We start from the raw sequence: 16,146 nt of genomic DNA on the forward strand, positions 1-16,146 counted from the left end.
AACCTATGCTTATGTCATATTGTAATTGGTACACAATAAAATTTTGATCCATAATGAATTTATTTAATAATAATACCGCCTCCCATACAAGTTATGAAAAGAATCTTCTCAAAAAAAAAAAAAAAATTGTGAAAAAAAAAAAATTATTCAAAAAAACGAAGAAGTAAAAATCATTGAATATTGTATTAAAAAAAAAAAATCATTGAATATTAGATGGATGCAGGAAAACCCAAATTGAAGACAAACACCGTACTACTGTTGTAGACTTTAGTCTTTGGTCTCTCTCTCTATCTCTGTTGCCAGCTTTGGAGCACCACTATATAAGGATCGCCAAAACGACGACGACCAGCGTCTCAATCATTTCATTCACTCCTTCATTTCTTTTAAACACTTCCCAAATTCCAAATCTTCCATCACCATTTCCGTACCAAAAATTTTCACACAAATTTCCAAGATTCAACATACACCTTTTTATTTTCTATTATTTTTTTAGTATTCAAAATTCTTAAATACACACAGACCAAAAAACCTCTTTTTTTCCAATTTTGTTACGAAGATTTTTCATCGATCGGAGCTCAAATTTGTACGGACGTCCATGGCGCTCTCAGCTTCAGACCTACCGGCGATGTACTCGTTGCTCGCGAATTCAATGAGCGGCGACGAGAGCGTTCGCAAGCCGGCCGAGTCGGCGCTCTCTGAGTCCGAAAGCAGACCTGGCTTTTGCTCTTGCCTCATGGTACTCGCTTCTCAATCTTCTATTTCTAGGGTTCTTACGCGGTTTTTTGTTTTGTTCTGCTCCCGTCGCAATCTAGCTCAATGCATGTCAATTTGAATTTGTGAAAACCTGTTTTGAAATGCGTTCGCAATCGTAATCGAAACCGTAACATTCATGGATAATGCAGGAAGTGATTACTGCGAAGGATTTAGCTTCTCAGGTTGATATTCGTTTGCTGGCTTCGGTTTACTTCAAGAACAGTATCAATCGGTACTGGAGGAATCGGCGTGATTCTTCGTAAGATTGTTAAACTTTATTTTTCATTTTTGAAAAGTGTTCACATTGTTGTGAGAATTAGTCTTGAAATATTCATGTATGCTTGTAGTGGTAGAGACTTGAAATCTCTCTTATAAGTACATTTCATTGTGCTGTGTATTGAACATGTAGTTTTGGATTATAGCACCTCAGCATTTACAAGAATTAGCTTGATGATAGTTTTGAAAGGTTCTAGTAATGCTTGTTGTGGTGGAGATTCGGAGTAATGGTCTATTGTAGCTATATATATTAATCTGTGTATAAAACAGGTAATTTTAAGCATTTACAAGAAAGGTCATGTACTAGTAGTGCTTGTTTCTGTAGAGACTCTCTAAGTATTTTGTCTCTTGTAAGTATATGTATTTGTACGGTATAAAACATGTATTTTGATGATTGAATCTTGGCATTTACAAGAATTAGTTTGAGGATAGTCCTAACTCCTAAAAGGCTGTATACTGGTAGTGCTTGTCATGGTAGAGATTCAAAGTTATTTGTCTATTATAAGTAAAGTACATTCGTTAGCTATGTATAAAACATGTAATTTTTCAGTTGTAGGCTGGATGTGTAATGTGGAATTTTATGTTTCAGTGGAATTAGCAACGAGGAGAAAATACACCTGAGGCAAAAACTGTTGTCGCACTTGAGAGAAGAGAATTATCAGGTGTTTCCAGAAACTTGTTCTTCCTCTGCTGCTTATTGTTCTTCCTTTTTTGGTTGTTTATAGAGTTATTTTTAAACATCTGTGTGATTTTTTGAACTATTTTAATGTATTGGTTTATTTTCATGAAATATCTCATGCTATTATCTTGAATCATGATTATTAAAGAAAATTAAAGCTACCACCAAAGTGGATTGTATGATTTAATTTATATTATTTCTTAACTCCACTTTCAGTGGCTACCATTTTAGAAATGGTTTATTCAAGGTGATGAACTAAAAGACTGACTCCTAAATGAGAATGGGGGCAATGCAATCATCCTTGAATGCCTGAATGAGCCCTTATTTCATAGTGGCTATAATGCTGACTTCATCAATTCATGATTTGAAGATATATGATCTATTTTTGTATTATCTCTGGTAGATTTTGAGGCCAATGATAGATGCTCTCTCTCTCTCTGACACACACACATACACACTTTAGAATGCCTCAACAATTTACTTAATTTTTTTTTTTTTTTTTGTGTGTATCAATTCAATTGATTTAGTAATCATATTTGCTAATTTCCTGTGTTTACCATATTTGTTCCTATACAGATAGCTCTAATGTTGGCTGTGCTTATATCCAAAATTGCTCGAATTGATTACCCCAAAGAATGGTAAACATTTTGACCTCTCTCTCCATCAATATTCCAAAATTTTTGGAATTGTGAATGCTTCTCTAATAAATAAAACTTATGTTGATGAATGTCTGACTTAATCATTTTGTACTTGCATGAATTGTATACATATGAAGTGTCTAGTGTTAAAAGACTTGTGTAGCTGAATTGAACATGTGTTTTCCATAATGTATCCTTGAATAAAAAAACTTACTTTTTAACATCTCTTAAGATGAATTGATCATTAGAGAGAGAACTTCTAATGAGCACTACCTAGTGATGTTTTGGTTGCAAGAAAAAAGGAATATACATGTTAGAATTATGGTTAAATGATTAAATCAATATTTCCTAATAACTTAAACTTTTGAGACAATCGGTAATTTATCATAGTATCAAAGCATGTTGTCTTGAGTTGGAACACCATCTCTGCTCTACCTTCCATTTAAAAAGTTAATCTCACATGTTGGGCCTCACATACTAATGGGAAGTCTAGGCCCACATGTGAGGGGGAGGGGTGTTAGAATTATGGCTAAATGATTAAATTCACCATTTCCTAAGATCTTAAGTTTTTGGGAGAATTGGTAATTTATCAATACACTTTTTCTCCATGCATTTTGGTTTATTTTTACTAAGGACAAAATTTTCCTAGAACGTTCCTCAAACTTATTGTGTGGCAAATCAAATGAGCATCCTATTGTACATTTAGTCACATGACTTCTATAATTCATGTGATTTGTTTAAATGGCGTAATGATTCTTTGAAATAAAACACGTGGAAGGTCATTTGAACCACCACACAATTGGTTTTGGAGATTCCTCCAAATTGGTTTAGAGGAAAACTTTACCCCTTTACTCAACAATATGTGGTTTAGAAAGTGTAACCTAGCCATCCCAAGTTCTCTCTACTTACATTATGCCTCCTGAAACATGAGCCTTTTATGTGCAATTTCCATCTATTACAGAAACAAAACATAACCAAATAAACCTCATGGGAGTAGAATATCACTTCCCAAACCACAGGGTGGCAGGTGACCACAAGCCAAACTACATGGGATGAACTATAGTTTCATCCAAATAAGAAAACTTGTGTTATTTTTGGTTGATTCTTATACGAAGGTTCAATTTTATTTATTGGTTTTTTCTTCTTCCTCTATGTTGAGCTGGAGCAATATGCATAAAAGTTTTGTTGCATCATAGCTAGTGGTTGTTGTGTGTATGTGTGTATATTTAACTTTCCATTATTATTTAGCAAAAAAAAAATCCATCATCTTTTGATCGTTCACTATCCTTATCTGCCAACCCAATGGTTTATCCAGGCCAGAGCTCTTTTCAGTTTTAGCACAACAGCTTCAATCGGCAGATGTTCTTACTTCCCACCGGATTTTTATGATTATTTTTCGGTCCTTAAAGGAATTGTCCACTAAACGTCTTATTTCGGACCAAAGGAACTTTGCAGAGGTATGGGTTGATGTTATTTTTTATTCCACAGATTCTTTTTCCGTTTTCCATGAACATAAGATTCCCCACACTCCCTTCCCCCAAAAAAGGGCCATTAAGAACTAGCTCTTATGCAATGCAGTTTCTGCACATGTTCTGTGGTAATGGAAGGACCGGCAATCATGAATATACATTACATATACATTAAAATGTAACTTCACAATTATGAATATTTTTTGGGCTGATTGTACTTACGGACGTTATTTTGCAGATTTCATCCCATTTCTTTGATTATAGCTGGCACATTTGGCAGAGAGATGTGCAGGCCATATTGCATGGTTTCTCTACTCTCTCTCAAAGCTATAATTCAAATGATCCAAATCAGCACCATGATGAACTTTATTTACAGTGTGAGAGATGGTTATTATGTTTAAAGATAATACGCCAGCTTATAATTTCTGGGTTTCCAAGTGATGCAAAACAAGTACAGGTAGTTATTCTCATCTAATGGATTTGTTTCTTGCTTTCTTTTCTTTCTTTTTTTTTTTTTTTTAATAAAATTTTTCAGAGTTTGGTGCAACCCCCCACACCCTAGCCATTTTACTCCTTTCCTTAGTTTAGCTGGATCTATTGAAGTCAATGTTTTAACTGACTCATCTCTTTTTTGCAGGAGGTCCGGCCAGTCAAGGAGGTTTCTCCTGTCCTCTTGAATGCCATTCAGTCATTTCTTCCATACTGTGAGATCTCTCTCTCATACTCGCACGCGCACACACTCTTAAACATCGCAGTGATTTTGAATTGCTTTATGCCTCTTCTATTGCTTTTTCCCTTGTTTTATATAAGTTTTTGAGTAAGTAATAATTAATTACTTCAACTAATGTAAATCTATAGAGACTCTTGCTTTTATACATACCTAAAGAGTTCACTTGAAACAGAACCCAGATTTGCAGTTAATTATAAAAGACAATGTTGTTATCAAAATATTGAATTACCTTTCTAGTTTTGTAAAAATTATGAGAACATAAATTAGTGTTTATATTGCCTTTTATGATTAACCTCGTTGAACTTAGTGATTATGAAATAGGGACAATTGAAGAAATAATAAAGGTTTAGTAAATTAGATTTACTTTCTTGTCCACTAAGTTTCCTTCAAATCCTAGATGTATTTATGATATGGGAAGCATAAGGAAAGATTTATTTTTAGAGTCAATTGTGTTTTTATTTGTCAACGAGATTTTATTAGGTACTATTTAGGTTGTTAGTATTTTATTTTATTAAAGTCAAGGTTACTTTTGAATTCAATAATTGGGTTTCCCATGTCGGTTATAATAAGGATTTATAAGTCTATATAGGCATAATATTCTACTCTTATTTCTTGTTCTATGAATTCAGTGTCGCATTTTTGGTTTATCCTGCGACAATTTAGATCTTAAAAATGAAAAGTTGACTTTTTAAAACCTACAACTTGTCAATTTTTATAAGTTAGACAGGATCCCTTATTACTGTTTGTAAAGTGATGTTCAAGGTACATTATAATCAGCTATGGAATTTCAATTATTTGAGTTCATTGCTGGTTAATTTATTAGTGACATAGGAAGGGACATGTCAATGGTCTTTGTACCAAATGGCTTTGGCATCTTTTCCCCCTACCCAAAAACAAGGGATGGAGGGTGAGCTGGCGAGGTCTCCAATATAATCCTGTACAGCTATATGTACTTAACATATTGTAGATGAATCCCATTTGATTTGCAATAGCAAATTTTATTTTCCCCTCATGCTTTTTTCCATCTGGTTTTCATACCTTTGGAGGGGATAGGAAACTAATCCCAATCCTTTCTCTTTTTTGTTCTCTCTCTCTCTCTGTGTTGCAAATTTTCAAGTAAGTTAATCTTTTCTGCATATGTTACCTTGTTTTGCAGACTCATCTTTTCAGAAGGTACATCCTAAATTTTGGGACTTCACAAAGAGGGCATGTACTAAATTGATGAAGGTCTTAGTAGCAATTCAAGGCAGACATCCTTATTCATTTGGGGATAAATGTGTGCTTCTTCCTGTTCTGGATTTCTGCTTAAATAAAATAACAGATCCTGGGACAGATTTGTTATCGTTTGAGCAATTCTTGATTCAATGTATGGTAATGGTGAAGTGCATATTGGAATGTAAAGAATACAAGCCTAGTCTCAGTGGTCGGGTGATGGATGAAAATCAGATTACACAAGAGCAGATAAAGAAAAACATTTCAAATGCTGTTGGTGGTGTATTGACTTCGCTTCTGCCCAATGAACGGATAGTACTCTTATGTAATGTATTGATAAGAAGGTATTGGTGCTGACTTCTGCCTCACTTCATTAATTTGTCGGGCCTATCATGGCTGATTAATTCCTATCCACTTTTAGGCTATTACGCATTGAAAGGAAGGGCCCCGAGGGGAAGAATGCATGCATTTAACAAGTCAATATTACTTAATTCCATAACTCAATTATTTTTCCAAAGGCTCATGTAAAAAACTTCTTGGAAGGCGCAATCAATGCAATCAGTGATCTTCCTCACCATAACTGAAATCCCTAGGGAAGCATTATGACAGAGCCAGGATGCACTAAGGTGCAAGGGCTATAGCATGATATTATTAGTGTTCTTCATCAGGCTTAGAGGTTTAAATTATTGTTCTAAGAGATATTGTTGATTCTGGGAGTGAAATGCATGGAGTAAGCTAGTACACCTGTTTGATGGCATTCATATATCATGACATGGAGAACTAATATTAAATAAATAAAATTTTCTACACTTGTAGTCTAGATGTAGATTTTGAATGCTGTTATTCTGCTAGAACTTTGTCAATGAAAAACCTTCAAATATTGGTTATGGTGTCTGATTTCCAGAAAATCATTGTACTAAAACTGTGCTATTACTGTCTTGGTAGGTATTTTGTTTTAACAGCGAGTGATTTGGAGGAGTTGTACCAGAACCCAGAATCTTTTCATCATGAGCAGGACATGGTTCAGTGGACAGAAAAATTGAGGCCATGTGCCGAAGCTTTGTATATTGTACTGTTTGAAAACCATAGCCAAGTAGGTGGCGTTTTTCTTTTTTACAATTTCCCTTCTATAAATCTTTTGTTGTTAGTTTTAGTGCATAAGCTCTCTAATTATTTCTGATAAAGGATGTGTGCTTATGTGATCTTGACTTTTACTTTTAGCTGCTCGGTCCTGTTGTTGTTTCCCTTCTTCAAGAGGCTATGAAAGGTTGCCCGACTTCAGTGACTGAAATTACTCCAGGGTTGCTTCTGAAGGATGCTGCTTATGGTGCTGCTGCTTATGTTTATTATGAACTCTCAAACTACCTGAGCTTCAAAGATTGGTGTGTCCATTCTTCACTATATGCATGGTGTTTGGTCATTTCATGTCTTGCATAGCCTATCTAAATTTAGGTACTATTAACTGCTGCAGCCGTTAAAATAATTTTGCAATCGGTTAGTACCGCATTGCTTAGCATTTGATGGATGCAATAGTTATTTAAAGCTCCTCAAAAACACTTAATTAGCATTATGGGGAGTCATTTTGCCCATTTTTTGATTTTTAAAGAAATTTTTATAGATAACTTTCATAAAAGGCAAAAACAAAAATTTTAAGAGAAAATTAGGAAAATTTGTTTGGTAACCATCTTCATTTGGCTGATGTTTCATTTAAAATTGTTTTTCATAGAATTTGTCACTGTAGTATGGTTGAGCATTTTCATCATCCAATATGGTCATTCCATTTTATCATGCTTTTAAGTGTAATTGCTATACCCGGACTCTTGACTTTTCTCCAGGAAACTATTGATTTCAGGTATAATGGTGCACTATCCCCAGAACTCTCAAATGATCATCCAAATATGCATATCATCCATCGTAAAGTTGCACTGATATTGGGACAGTGGGTTTCTGAGGTAAAATAATATTCTTTGGAGTAAATGAGTTATATTAATTTTTAGCTTCTCAGTTTTGTCAAGAGGATGATGCAAGGCAGAATAGACACTGAAAGATGCAATGAAGCAGTATTGCCCTCCTTTTAAAATCAATAGTTAGTCCAAGATTGTTGCTTCAAACTTCTATGCCATTGAAGAAATCATGCTTACAATGTTATTCTTACATTCAATGAAATCTAGCATGTGTCCTCTGCTTGCAAAAAGTGTGCGCCCTTGGCTGAAGTCATAAGCCAGTCCCTCTAAGTTACTGTCTGTTTCAAGGCTATTAGTTAATAGTTATGGTCTACCCTCTATGCTACTTTTGTGCATAATGGTTGGTTAGTTTCTTAGTTCTAATAAAAGGGTGACAGGGTTTTCTTATGTGGCCATTGGCGAGCCTCGTTTTCAGGATTGGATACTTGCAATAATCTTTGAATCTATAATGCTCAATTCTTTTGAATTGACATTTGTTATGGCTATTCAATCCTGTGATAAAATATGCTTCCTCTTTTGGTTTTTGACAAGCCATTGTTTTTTCATACCTTAGTCACAAATAAAGAGGCATATTTGATGATCGATTTCTGATTTTTACACTTTTTACAGGTTAAAGATGACACCAAAAGACAAGTATACTGTGCTTTAATCAAATTGTTACAAGAAAAAAACCTTTCTATCAGGGTATGTAGCATGGGTCCATTTTTCTTGAGTACATCACCTCTGCTGGTCTTTCTGTATCATTCTGACATATTCCTGCCTCCTAAATCTATATTATTATATCCTGTTCAACTATTGAATTTCTGCATTCTTTTTCAAAGCTGGCAGCCTGTCGGTCTTTGTGCTTACATGTTGAAGATGCGAACTTTTCAGAACAAGAATTTGTTGATCTCCTACCAATATGTTGGGCTTCGTGCTTTAAGTTGGTTGAAGATGTTCAGGAGTTTGACTCCAAGGTAAAACATAGGTTTCTCATCACTTTCATGTTTAGTACTTTGGGAGAGAATATTTTCTCATCAAACTTTTCCCCTTGTTGTTTCTTATTTACCTTTTGCTTAATTTGATTATATGTCAATCATGCTTCAAGCGATAAAACCATGAAGATTTGGTGTGCAATACAATTCTTTTATTTTCTTTTGATACAGGAATGCACCTGCAATTTTGCAGTGCATTTGCTCCTGTCTAAATGCTCTACAATTCTTTGAATCTGCATATTATCAAACAATTGGTTAGGGTTTTGCAAGAACAAACTTTACTCTTGGATGTTATGTAAGATAAATTCAAATCTATAATCTTAATTATATTTTTTCTTGGTAATTTACCCGACGTTCTTGTTATTCTTTCATTTATTTCAGGTTCAGGTTTTGAATTCGGTCTCTGTTCTTATTGCACATGTTAGTGAAGTCATTCCATTTGCAGAAAACTTGGTGCAATTTTTTCACAAGGTATTATTCAGTAAGAGTTATGTCTAGTCATTTAATGCTTAGAAGAACTTTGTATCATCTTTAAATAAATACGTATATATGTATGTGTGTGATTAATTTCATCAAAAGATAAAGGCCATAAGGTGCGCAACCCTAGTACATGGAGAGTATACAAAGGAAATCCCAAGCAAAATATAAAAGAAAAAAATAAAAAAATAACAAAAATAATTAACAGAAGCTCAAAGTGTCCAAGAAATCTAGGAAGTTTGTAGTAGAAAAAGTATGAGAAGACAAAGTCCAATCATAAAGTCTTCAAAATTAAGAAACACAAAGGAGCATCTTTCCAAATCTCCATATTGCTTGTCTATCCAAAACATCGCTTTGAGCACCATAACAATTCCAAAACAGAATAAGGCATTACCCAAAAAACCCCAAATAGACAGAAAACCAAAGACCACAACTCTTGAGCCACCACACAATGTAGAAAGAGATGAGCCATATTCTCTCTTTGTTTCTTGCACATAAAGCACCAATCTATAATGACCAACCTTCAGTTTCTTTAGATTATCTGTACTCAATGTCTTATCTAATGTCACACACCCCAAGAAAAATGCCATCCCTGTTGGTACACAAACTTTCCAAATGCTCTTCACTTGGAAGCCTTTGGATTCCAAAGGGATCCATTTCAGTTTAGTTACCCCCATGGCATAATTTTGTAGCATACATGTCATCCAACAATTGAGTTATTGATTCTAATTCCGAATAATGCACCTCTCTAATGAACTCTGGATTCCAATAAAGAATATAATCTAAGAAGTCGGACCTTGGTGTGACGTCAAGTGTCTCTGTCCAAGCGATGTGTCATGAGTTCCAATCAGGAAAGTGATCTCTCAAAAAATTGGGAGCAAGGCTGCCTACCAACCACTCCTACTATATCCCATAAAAGCGAGAGCCTTGTGCACTGGGTACAACCTTTCCAATTGTGTACCATCTAATGTAATGATGGATGTAAAGATTATAAAATCTGAGTTTCTAATTGAGTTGACCAGCTATTGTAAGTCAATTAATAGAGATGTTGAATTATTAAGTTTGTTATAGTGAAATAAGTAATTGTCTGGAAACATTGTTCATCTTAGCAACTTGGATTTTCACTTCATCAAAGGGGTAAGGGATGTTTTTCAGAATCATTGGCTCTGCACTTATTCGAATTACATTCTTTTAGTTATTTTTATTTTATTTCTTATTTGAAAAGGTTTGGGAGGAGTCTTCTGGTGAAAGCCTGCTGCAGATTCAGCTTCTTATTGCTTTGCGGAACTTTGTGGTTGCACTTGGTGGTCAATCACCCATTTGCTACAACATGCTACTGCCCATTCTGCAGAAGGGAATTGAGATAAATAGCCCAGATGAACTTATAGAGGATAGCATGCTGGTTAGTCTGCTAGTTTGATTTCAGTTATCTAACTGGCTATCATTTTATTGTAGTGTAACATGCTAATTTCAATTGTTGTGATTGTGCAGTTATGGGAAGCCACACTTTCTCATGCCCCATCGTTGGTGCCTCAACTATTAGCATGCTTCCCATGTCTCGTGGAAATTATGGAAAGAAGTTATGAACACTTGCAGGTTGGACTTACAGGATCTCTGATTACAATATCCTCCATGGGTGTTAATATATTCTCCATACATATGCTATTAATTGGTGGATAGGACTTGTGTGTGATCTTTTTGCCATCTTTTTTTTCCCCAACTATGAATTGTAACTTATGAACCATTATGGCATATTAATGTGGTGGATTACTCCATTACCTAAATAAATGTTAACAACAACACACAACAATAACAATCAAGCCTTAGTCCTAAAATTTTGGGATCAACCTTGGATTCTTGCAAAATAATTAGGTTCAGTCATATGTATTATTTTTTTCCATTCTATATTATCTAAAATTATACTCTCTATCACGTCCTTAATTGACTTGTCCTTTTTCACTATTTCTACTAATGTTATTTTAGGACTTCTTTTACCTTTTTTCATTTTCTTGACTTGAATCAACTCACTCTTCCCCGCTGGTGTATTGATTGCTCTCCTTTGTACATGACCAAACCATCTCTAGCGACTCTCTCATCTTTTCATTAATAGGGCCCTATCTTTAAGCTAATTTCTTTATTTTGAATCCTATCTTTCTTTGTATTTCCATGTATTCATTTTAATATTCTCATTTTAGCTACACTCATTTTATGAGCATGTTGCTTCTTAATAGCCCAACATTTAGTAACATAGAGCATAGTTGGTCTTATAACATTCTCATTTCAACTACACTCATTTTAGCTGTGAAAAATTATATATATCTTTCCTCATTAATTTAAGGGGAAAATGCACCTACATCACCCTGTTGTTTAATGCAATTCTATTTGAGTATTGACACCTCATGGGTTAAAAATTTTTCTAATTATATACCTTGTGGTACTCAAATGTTTTCTTTACTCCTGTGTTTTTCATTTTCCCCCTTTATATTATACGAAATGCTGGTCCCCACTACCACCCACCCCCCTCCAAAAAAAGAAAACAAAAAAAAAAAAAACATTTTAAATGTCTGATGCCCTTGGACTTGGTTGTTAATTTGTTCTTTTTTGGCCTTCAACTGCTTGTTACTCTGTTACTTTAATATTCTTCTGTTACTTTAAATTATTATAGGTTGCTGTCAGCATAATTGAGGATTACATTATTTTGGGCGGAACTGAGTTTCTAAGCATGCATGCTTCCAGTGTGGCTAGAATTCTTGATCTTGTTGTCGGAAATGTCACGGACAAAGGAATTCTGTCAATTCTTCCAGTCATTGATATTCTAATACAGGTACTTCAATTTCATATTGGGAAGTGCAGATTTTTAGGGTAGTAGATAGAATGAAGATGGAGTATTTGGAGGTTGTAATTGAGAAGCCAAGACTGCCTAGTGCAATTTGACTGCAGATCTTCTTCTCCATCATCTAATCATGCATTTCTTTTATTGTCTAGAGAAAGTTTTCATATTGTTTCATGTAGTATCACTATATTCAAATTTATTTTTACATTTTGAAGCAAACTATATCTTTTTCACTTATTGGAAAAGTTCTACTCCTCATTGGGTTCACTATGAAATGTCATTATTACTCCGTTTCTGCGATTGATACTTGCATGAAATGAATTTTGTTAATGTTGACAATGGTTATTTAAAGAATCCTGTTGCACTTGTAGACGATTTTTTAGGATTTGCTGAATATATGGTGATTCCCCTTTAATAATAGATCCATCCAAGGGACCTCTTGGGTTGCTAGAAAACAATGTATTTGTTTCATTTTCCCCAGTTTAATACTTGTTTATGGTAGTTTGAAGGTTATAAAACTGCTATAACAGTAATTTGATCTTAAAGTTCCAACTAATATCTTTTTATTTATTTTTGCTACTTTGCAGTGTTTCCCTGCTGAAGTGCCTCCATTGATCAGCAATGTTTTACAAGTAAGTGGGATCTATTTTTTGCTTGTGTTGATATACTGAATCCATCAAGAAGTCCCCTATAAAGCTTACACTCTTTGTTCGATGCTGGTAGAAATTGATTGTTATGTGTTTGAGTGGAGGAGATGACTATGATCCTTCTAAGACTGCCGTTAAAGCATCTTCTGCTGCCATCCTGGCAAGAATTTTAGTGATGAATACCAATTACCTCGCTCAATTAATGTCAGAACCATCACTTTTGTTACTGCTTCAGAAGGCGAGTGTTCCGATTAAAGACAATATACTTCTTTGTCTGGTTGACATTTGGCTTGACAAGGTCAGTAGAGCATGTGTTTCCATGATAAGGATACTTTCAGTGATTGTTGAAGTGTTCTTTTGCACATCACTTGTATGTGGATTTTTTGAGAAACCTAGATTGCATCATTTTATAGATTCAGAGCATAGACTCTGTATTTAGACTTTGTTTTTTAAATTTAAGTGTTTCTGGCTAACCTTGATTTGAGAACTAAGATAAGTTTTGCTGAAAGACATGCTCTAACATTAATATTTTTTACCTTACACTAATCCTTTCCGCCCAAAATAAAAAGTGAGCCTTTAACTTTTATGATATTTTTGAGCTCTAATTTATTTTCAAACTGACTGATTTGATCCATAAACAGAAATTATAACAGTTTAGTCTTGTACATAACTAATTTCTGACATTTATATCATAGTGACATACCTGAAATTAGAAAATTGTTATTATAATGATCTTAATGATATGAATATAAGTACAACACCTAAGATCACAAGCATTGATTTGACTACTTTAAGTTCTTGCTTCATTTTTTTATTGCCAAATTATTTTATTTGGTCACAGGTAGACAATGCATCTTCCACCCAAAGGAAGACATTTGGCTTAGCCCTTTCAATCATTCTCACATTGAGACTGCCTCAAGTCCTCGATAAACTTGATCAGATTTTGAGGTATGGATTCATCTTTGTATTTTGCGCGTTATTTGCAAATGAATATTGGGTAACCTTTGATTAAGTCTTGCAATTGTGCCTTTTGATTTATACAGTGTATGCACAACTGTAATATTGAGCGAAAACAATGACTTATCTGAGGAAGAGTCCAGGTTGGATCTCTAATACTTAATTGAACTTGTTATCCAAATTCTCAGTTGTCATTTTAGAATCAGCTTCTATTCTTTGTTCTTATTTCTCTCTTTTGTGATGGCAGTGGTGAAAATATGAGCTCCAGCAGGTGCCATGGGGAGGGCACCATTCCGAGTAAAGAGTTAAGAAAAAGACAGGTGAACATTTTGGTGATATGCCTGAAAGTGCTGAATTCAGATGAATAAAACATGAATTTTGGATTTAGATGATGATGGTTTATGATTAATTTAGTGATGGATTTGTTACTTGCTCTGTCAGATCAAGTATTCCGACCCAATCAACCAGTTGTCACTAGAGACCTCAGTCAGAGAGAACCTTCAAACATGTGCTGCCCTTCATGGAGAATCTTTTAATTCTGCCATTGGTAACATGCATCCAGCAGCATTAGAACAATTGAAGAAGGCATTGAAGATGCCGTAGCTGCTGCAACACTTGGTATGATCTCTTATCAGTTGGTGCTCGTGTCCTGCACCCTTCAAATTTTCCACTGTTCCATAGATTGAGAAGATATGGGGTCAGTTTTTCAACCACCTGTAAATTTTCTACTGATTAGGTATAATGTCTCTCACTTGTTTTAATTTCTGTAATTCCCTCCAGCAGGTATTCTCCTATTAAAAGGTTGATGTTGAATGCATGTGCTCTTTTAACTTTTTTTTTTCAATACGCCCAGATTGCTTTATGTTTTAAATGTAGGGATGTGCTTATATGTGTTATTTGCTAGCATCTAACAGGTGATATATCTGTTCGTCCAGGTTATATGGAAGCTACTGTGCTTGGATTTGCGAGGTCTACATTCTTTCTTTTCCTTTATAATTGCTTGGGCTGGGTTTTAATCTCAATTATAGTTTCAAATTCATTTGTATGTGCAAATTTGATAGCACAAAACTTTGTAAATAGCTAGCGGATCTGCACTTGTCATTATATACCGGGTGTAGAGGGTGGTGGCATTGAGTTCAGAGAAATGCAAATGAAATGAAATTTTTTCAGAGAGGAAAAAAAAAAAGAAAAGAAAAGAAAAGAAAAGGAAATTTGTGCTGTTCTTATGCTTATTGACCCCTAATTTCTCTCCACGGTCTCGTAAATTTCATCAAACCCTGAGATGAAAATAATCATGAAATTCCTCTGTTCTAACTTCTAAACACCAGACTCCCTTTGCTGAGAATTGAGATTTAAAATTTAGGTACTGTGCTATGTGGCACGGATGTTAGACTTGCTTGAGCTACTATTATGCTGAACCCGGGAGTGTAACAACTTGTGGTTCAGTATGCGTTTCCACTATTATCTACAATAACAAAAAATGTTAAAATGCTGACAAAGGTTGTGTTGTGCATTTAGCCTTTGGAATTTTCTAGTTAATCTTTTCAACTATCCTTATAGAAGCCCGACCACTCTTGGGATAGTTAATCACTACTAAAAGCCTGGCTTAGGATTTATTGGGATATGCTGTTTTAAAAAGTGCATTTTTAAAAGTGTTTTTAAGACGTGCGTTTTGAAAATATTATTATCAAATCACACTTAACTGATTGGTAAAACCATAAAAAAAAGTGTGGCTTCTATAAACTGAATGTTTTGATAAAATTGGTGTAAAATGTATGAGGTAGGTGTAATTTACCAAAATGGGCATAACTATGTTGTTAAGGCTCCTTTGTCATCTTGTAACTTAAGGCATATAATAATAGCATTTTTTTTAGGGTAATGACTTGTTATAAAATAAGAAAAAGTTTTCTTAAAAATTTAAAAATAAATAAATAAAAGAAAAGGACACTCACTTTAAAAGAATCTATCTCCTAGACACCTACCACATTTTTTGCCCATGTATATCTTCTCCAGGCCTACCAACACATCACGACTTTTCTACTTGCTTGTCTTCCTTTTCTCATCCCTACAGCGCCACCCACTAATCTTCTTTAGCTCCAATTTTCACCCTTGCCCATAAGATTCTAGTCAAGCAAAACAATGAGGACAACTAATCCTTGCAATGACAACGAAGCAACAAGCTAAGAGAGACAAGGGAACAAAAAGTTAACAATTGGATGATAGGAGATAGACAGAGGCAACTGGGCAAAAGCACAGAGGAGTTCGATGGTGTCAAGCCAATAAATTTTTCTTAAGTATTTTGGTCATTATGCAATTTTGTGAGGATATTTTAAGAATTTCACACTTAAAAAAAAACTTTGATAGTAAACTCATATTTGCATTTTCACTGGTGTTTTTGAAAAAGCTTGAGCTCATTGTGTTTTGAAAATGTGAGTTTTTGGAAATTTGAAAACGTGATTTCATTATAAACGCAATGCCGAGCGTTTGACTTTTAGCATTTTCATCCAAAAACGTGTGTTTTGATTATCAAAACGCTT

At 34.5% G+C, this 16,146-nt stretch overlaps 1 protein-coding gene across 2 annotated transcripts; it reads left to right on the forward strand.

Moving 5' to 3' along the window:
• The first annotated feature begins 230 nt into the window (after positions 1-230).
• On the forward strand, positions 231-14,851 carry LOC115952972 (importin-11). 2 transcript variants are annotated; one of them, XM_031070361.1, is made up of 24 exons: positions 231-736; positions 903-1,012; positions 1,619-1,691; positions 2,285-2,346; positions 3,662-3,803; positions 4,054-4,272; positions 4,453-4,519; positions 5,702-6,101; positions 6,703-6,850; positions 6,979-7,139; positions 7,610-7,709; positions 8,331-8,405; positions 8,543-8,677; positions 9,077-9,166; positions 10,398-10,574; positions 10,664-10,768; positions 11,838-11,996; positions 12,593-12,637; positions 12,729-12,950; positions 13,494-13,600; positions 13,696-13,752; positions 13,857-13,929; positions 14,051-14,306; positions 14,545-14,851. In XM_031070361.1, the coding sequence occupies exons 1-23, from the start codon at positions 596-598 to the stop codon at positions 14,210-14,212; spliced, it is 3,030 nt and encodes a 1,009-aa protein (XP_030926221.1). In that variant the 5' UTR covers positions 231-595; the 3' UTR covers positions 14,213-14,306; positions 14,545-14,851. The 2 variants fall into 2 exon arrangements, with proteins under 2 accessions (XP_030926221.1, XP_030926220.1); XM_031070360.1 differs by having other exon boundaries at positions 14,051-14,345; positions 14,545-14,783.
• Positions 14,852-16,146: the final 1,295 nt, after the last annotated feature.

The sequence above is a fragment of the Quercus lobata genome, chromosome 7 (assembly GCF_001633185.2).
Source record: "Quercus lobata isolate SW786 chromosome 7, ValleyOak3.0 Primary Assembly, whole genome shotgun sequence".
Lineage (NCBI taxonomy): Eukaryota > Viridiplantae > Streptophyta > Magnoliopsida > Fagales > Fagaceae > Quercus > Quercus lobata.

What these genes read in the sequence shown, in the direction of transcription:
- LOC115952972 (XM_031070361.1), top strand. Translation starts at nt 596, where the DNA reads ATGGCGCTCTCAGCTTCAGACCTACCGGCGATGTACTCGTTGCTCGCG. An exon ending in TCAGTCATTTCTTCCATACT is followed by an intron (nt 4,520 to 5,701) that starts GTGAGATCTCTC and finishes CTTGTTTTGCAG; the next exon opens with ACTCATCTTTTCAGAAGGTA. An exon ending in TGTAATGTATTGATAAGAAG is followed by an intron (nt 6,102 to 6,702) that starts GTATTGGTGCTG and finishes CTGTCTTGGTAG; the next exon opens with GTATTTTGTTTTAACAGCGA.